Genomic DNA, 5,575 nt, shown 5'->3' with positions numbered 1-5,575 from the left:
CCGGCACAGTAGGAACGGAAATGATGAGTTTGACTTGAACGTGGCCGGCACAGTAGGAACGGAAATGATGAGTTTGACTTGAACGTAGAGTGTCAGCAGCTGACACTCATGATGGCGCGTTCGATTATTGAAAACAACTATTTTTATTTCTGATGATTACAGATTACTTGTAAAGTCTTTTGCTCAGCTCGCGATGAGCGCCATCCCTCCGACCGCGCATCCTCACAAGTCATAGGCACGTTGCCACTAAGTAACACACTTACAGTTACAGTTACCTAAGCCAAACAAGTAATTCTGTCACAGTTACAGAGTTTCCAAAAGTAACTTGTTACAGTTACAGTTGCTGTGAAAAAGCAATGACGTTACTTTTACGTCACTGTACCAAACTAAGTAATAGATCACGAACTAAATAATGGTTTATTCAATAGGAATAGGAATGTATGAAGGTATGCGGGTAGTCAAAAGAGCACGGGGTAAAACCCTAAACGGAGGGGACCTAGAAGGGTGCGCACTCAAGCGCGACACCAACACCCGTCTTGTGTCATTTGGGCTGCCCCGTTATCGGTGGGTTCCTCTGTGGTGGTCTTTATACAACGGTAGCCTAGCTTTCTCCTCAGCGGATATATAAATGCATGGTTCGTTTTTTTTTTTTGTAGTTTCGGATGGACTTAAAATGAAGGAAACGTTTAAGAAATAACCGTAAAGACGAATTTCTGACCTCTCTTTCAGGGAAGGTACTCCTATATGCGACCTTTTCTCCTAAACTGCGAGGCCACCCGTTTCTTGGAAAGGTGACAGCTGGAAGAAAAAGTGGAAAGTGCAAATTCTACGTCGTGCTTTAAGAAGTGTTTCTGTTGCATAATTTCACTTTAAAAAGAGAAGTAATTGTAACGGTATGTCCTGTTACAATAACTGCCTTAAAATTAAGCGTTACAGAACTAGTTACCGGTAATGTGTTAATAATAACTAGTTACTGCCCATGACTGGTCCTCACGTCCTCTCCAGTCTCTCGTCACGCTTCCCACACTTGCCGACAGAGGTCGCTAGTCTCTCGGCCAACAAAAGACGTCGGCGTCGCTCATAAATTGCACGCCATTACCGTGTATATGTAGGCGGTGCTCTGTGACAGGTGCGTCCTTGTGTGCTTCAGGCTTTGCGGCACTCCGTTGGATGTTTTACTGCTTGCTATAGCTTTCCGCGGCATGTCTTTTTGTTCAGCTTCGTCGGACTGAGCTGAAACAATGGCTTCTTCTTTAGCAGATACTTGAGAAGCGTCAACGGATGGGTTGCTCGGCGTACCCATATTGATCGTCTTATCACGTTCTTGTGGCGACAAGCGCTCCGTGAGGTTGGAATAGCACATCGCAGTGGACGGAAAGTGATCTTCCTCCGACACCCTGTCAGAGTTCAAGTGCTCCAGGGAACTTCCGGGCGTGGGCATCGACGCATCGGGTCGCTGCTCCAGCCGTTCTTTGTATGACATGAGGGAAAGCTTCAAACGGCTAATGTTGCTCCTCACATTAATATTGTTACGTGGCGGCAGGACAATGATGAGGCGAACCATGGGCGACGGTGAAGTGATGTATTTAAAAGATGTTGCCGCAGAACGATGGGATCTATTTACAAGCGGCCATCATCGCTCGGGCCAGCCGCATCCTCTTCGTCGTCTTCGGTGACGGGGTATGGCGCTATGGGGCATTGTATGTGTTCCGTGACATCACCCCCCGGCGGAGGACGACCCGCCGTGACAATATCTTCCCGTGACAATATCGTCGAGCTGCTTACAGTTTCTCTGGTGTTGTTTCAGGCCAATCTCTTCATCGACCAAGACCATGGAGAATCGGAGTGTGCTTGTCTGGGACAGTTGTCGACGGCTTTCCAGCGGACTGTGCTTGAGCGACGATGGTGAATGGCTCTGTCGAAGGTGGCTCACGGACTTGAGAGACCTCCGCGTTTGCACGCAGGAAACCGCTGGGGCGTCACTGGCTTGGTATCAAGCCTTGGAATTCGAGGCCCCATCTTCAGTCACAACAGGGGTCACCTTTCTCGTTTCCGGCTCTTCCTTCACCGACATATCTCTCAATTCAGGACCAGGGCCAGGGGTCTCCACCAGGGTCTGCGTCGAGGCTTGGAGGTGCCTACGTTTTTTTTCATTTTTCATAACTGGGCCTATATGCTCCGTACTGGCAGATTCCCGTTTCGGAAGAGGATAAACACAAAACAGCTTTGCGTACCCCGTCGGGACTTCTTGAGTTCAACCGCAAGCCATTCGGATTTCGAACAGCACCCAGTTCCTTTCAGAGGGCCATGAATTCATCCTCGGGACACTGAAAGAACAAGCCTGTGTCGGCTACTTGGATGATGTCTTAGTTCTTGGCTCAACCGCCGAAGAGCACCTACACCAGCTTCTCACTTGGCTCTACGAGGCTGGCTTCCGCCTGAACCGTGTAAAATGCCTATTCGGGGCTACCTCCATGCCCTTTTTCGGAAGAAGGATTTCTACGGACGGGACCGAGCCGCTTCCAGAACAAATTGCCGCTTTGGAGAACTACCCCACGCCAATCACTCTAAAAGACCTTCAGTCATTCCTTGGCATCGCCTCACAATTGTTCCCCGCTTTGCTTCGACGGCTGCTTCCCTTACACACCTAACAAAAAAAGAACGCAACATATGTGTGGGGTGCTGCTCAACAGGACGCTTTCGTAGCTCTCAAACAGCAGCTCCCCCGTTTCCCAGTGCTAAGTCATTTCACCGAAGACTGGGTCACTGAAGTCCATACCGAAGCCAGGTTGGCCTCGGGGCCGTGCTTACACAGAGCGATCCAGCCGGCAAGGACACGTCGTCGCGTACGCTATCCGTAAACTGTCGGATACCGAGCGGCATTACCATTTCAATGAACTAGAGTGCCTAGCCGGTGTCTGGAGCGTCGACGACAAATTTCGACATTACTTGTTTGGTCGGGAGTTCACCGTGGTCAAGCACAACAAAGCCATCACGTGGATGTTAGCCAAACACCATCTGAAGCAAAATTGGCCCGCTGGGTTATTACGCTCCAGGAGAACACATTTTCCGTACGTTATCGCCCCGGCGCATTGGACCAGGTGGCCGATGCACTCTCTGGTCACCCCAGCGGCGACTGCTCGCAATCCCGTCGTGGTGACAGTTGGATTTTATTTGTCCAAGGAGACGTTTCTAGAGCACAGCGTGATGACCCCAACATCGTGGCGGTAATTGGTGCTCTCATCTTCCCATCAGGAAGTCCTGTTTTCGTCCTTCGGAACCCTTTACCGCCGCGCGTGGCTCAAGCACCGCAGCGGGGAACACCAGCTTATCGTGGTCCCTGCGGCCTTGAGGTCGGAGATATTACGTGCCATCCAGGACTCTCCTGAGGGAGGGCACATTGGGCAGCGCCCAACTCTACGGAAGGTACAAGAGCGCTTCTGGCGGCCGTAGCCAAATGCGTAGGCATTTGCGTAGGCGAATGCGTAGCCAAATTCGCGCGTACGTTGTCCGCAGCGAAGTTTTCCAACAATGCAAGAGGATTCCTGAGAGTCAGCGCGGCATGTTCAGCCCCATCGCGCCTCCAGATACGGTTTTTCACAAGAACGGCATTGAAAACGTTAGGCCTCTGCCAACCACGGCCGCCGGCAACCGATACATCATTATGGTCGTAGACTACGTGTCTATATACGTCGAGGTAGCGGCCGTGTCTTCGCTGGCTGCCAGCCACGTAATCGACTTCCTGAAAGCAAGGTTTGAATAAAGACATGCACTGCCTGAGAAGCTGATATCCTGCCATTCCACCACGTTTTGCAGCCGCTAGCTACGCTCTTTTCTTGGCCAAGCGGGGGCGGATCACCATTTCTCGTCACCCTACCACCCGCAGGCTAACAGTATTATGGAGAGGATCAACCAGACCATCCAAGCGCGACAGGCACCATACGTGACGACCAACAAGGCCGGAAAAATGTACTGGGACAAACATTTGCAGCCACCCGCCTTTTCAGTCAACACATCCGCCCAATGTTCGACGGGAACTAACACCCTACGAAATCGTTTTCGGGCAACTTCTGAACTTCACCATCGTAGCCTGCTTAGATACACCCGAGAAGGTCGTACAAGCCGTCGATCGGCAGGTGGCGGGCAAAAATATACGCAGAAAGGGTCGGAACAACGTTAGAGCTGCACAGCAGACGCAAAAGGCGTACTACGACCGTCGGCACCGGCGCGTACCGCAGTATGCTGTTGGTGACGAAGGGTGGGTTCAGCGAGGGATGCATGCAGCTGGCCAGAAGCTACTATCAAAGTTTGGGAGACCATTCCTCTTCTAGCAACGCTTAGGAGAGAAGACCTAGCGAGTGGTTACCGTTTCAAGTAATTGGGGCGTCGATAGACGGAGAAGAGACACGTTCGCTGTACATATGTCGTGCAAGAGAAAAAGGATTTGTAGAATGGACTAACCTATCACTACGTTTTTTTTTTAAGATTCGCAGCGTGCCTGAGTTTGATGGCCGCGAAACTCCGAGAAGCTGGAAGTGCGGCCTCCCTGCGGGCAATCTGACCAGTAAGGCCATGCAGCAGCAGTCAAGTGGTGAAGAAGACGAAGGGGAAGCGGGGCTCGTGGAGAATAAGGCCTACCGTTCTTCCACCCAGTCGCAGTTTCTCTCGGGCCCTCCGCTCGACCGGCTCTCATGGTGGCTCGGGTCCCCTTCCGCATGAGGCGGAAGAACACGAGCCTCCATCACAAGTTCGGCTCCCTCGGGGACATGGAGGGCGAGTTCAGCGAGCCCTCCTGGGTGGCCGTCACCTCGGACAGCAACATCATCGTTGCCGACGCGAACAACCACCGCGTCCAGGTGTTCGACCAGGACGGCCGCTTCAAGTTCCAGTTCGGCCAAGTGGGCAGGAGCGACAGGCATATATGCTACCCCAGCCGGGTGGCTGTGCCCCCCGTCGGGCACTTGGTGATCGTCGATTGCCGCGTCACGCGCGTCGTAATCTTCGACCAGAGCGGCAACCTCCTGCGCAAGTTCGTCTGCTCCGACCAGCTCACTTTCCCGAACGGCGGTCGGTGAACGAGAAGCAGGATATATTCAACCACGCCCACCGCGTGACGGTGTCCATTCACATGGGCGCCTACCAGCGTCAGATCGGCGGCGAAGGCGTCACCAACTTCCCTGTCGCTGTGTGCCTCGGTGGCGCGGGGGAGGCGCTGGTGGCCGACAACCACCGCAACTTCAAGGCCACCGTGTTCACCGAGGACAGGGAACTCCTGAAGGCGTACGAGTCCAACACCAAGTACAGGCACTGCTTCGACGTCGCCTGGATAGACGGCGGGTCGGGGGTTCTAGGGAGCAGGGTCTGCGCCATCAACATGTACCACTTCGTGGAAGCGTCGCGGGTGGCTGTAGATGCGTCCCCCCCGGTACTACCCGTGCCGCCGTCTTCGCTTCTCTTCCACCTCGTACGCAGCGTGGCCGCTCCTACAAGGCGTTCAAGCCGAAGAACATCATCTCCGAGGGCACGAACCAGTACGACCTGATGAAGCAGGTGGACGGCAACGCTGAGCTCGGGC

General features: G+C 53.2%; 1 protein-coding gene across 1 annotated transcript; it reads left to right on the top strand.

The window, feature by feature from the left end:
* Positions 1-4,654: 4,654 nt before the first annotated feature.
* LOC144141549 (uncharacterized) lies at positions 4,655-5,084 on the top strand. The gene has a single exon (XM_077673091.1). The coding sequence runs from the start codon at positions 4,692-4,694 to the stop codon at positions 5,073-5,075; it is 384 nt and encodes a 127-aa protein (XP_077529217.1). The 5' UTR covers positions 4,655-4,691; the 3' UTR covers positions 5,076-5,084.
* Positions 5,085-5,575: the final 491 nt, after the last annotated feature.

The sequence above is a fragment of the Haemaphysalis longicornis genome, unplaced genomic scaffold (genome assembly GCF_048455015.1).
Source record: "Haemaphysalis longicornis isolate Haplotype H1 unplaced genomic scaffold, Haemaphysalis longicornis Haplotype H1 scaffold_6, whole genome shotgun sequence".
In the NCBI taxonomy this organism is placed as follows: Eukaryota; Metazoa; Arthropoda; class Arachnida; order Ixodida; family Ixodidae; genus Haemaphysalis; species Haemaphysalis longicornis.
The sequence above is the reverse complement of the archived record's forward strand: the minus strand, read 5'-3'. Positions and strand labels throughout refer to the sequence as shown.

What these genes read in the sequence shown, in the direction of transcription:
- LOC144141549 (XM_077673091.1), top strand. Translation starts at nt 4,692, where the DNA reads ATGGTGGCTCGGGTCCCCTTCCGCATGAGGCGGAAGAACACGAGCCTC.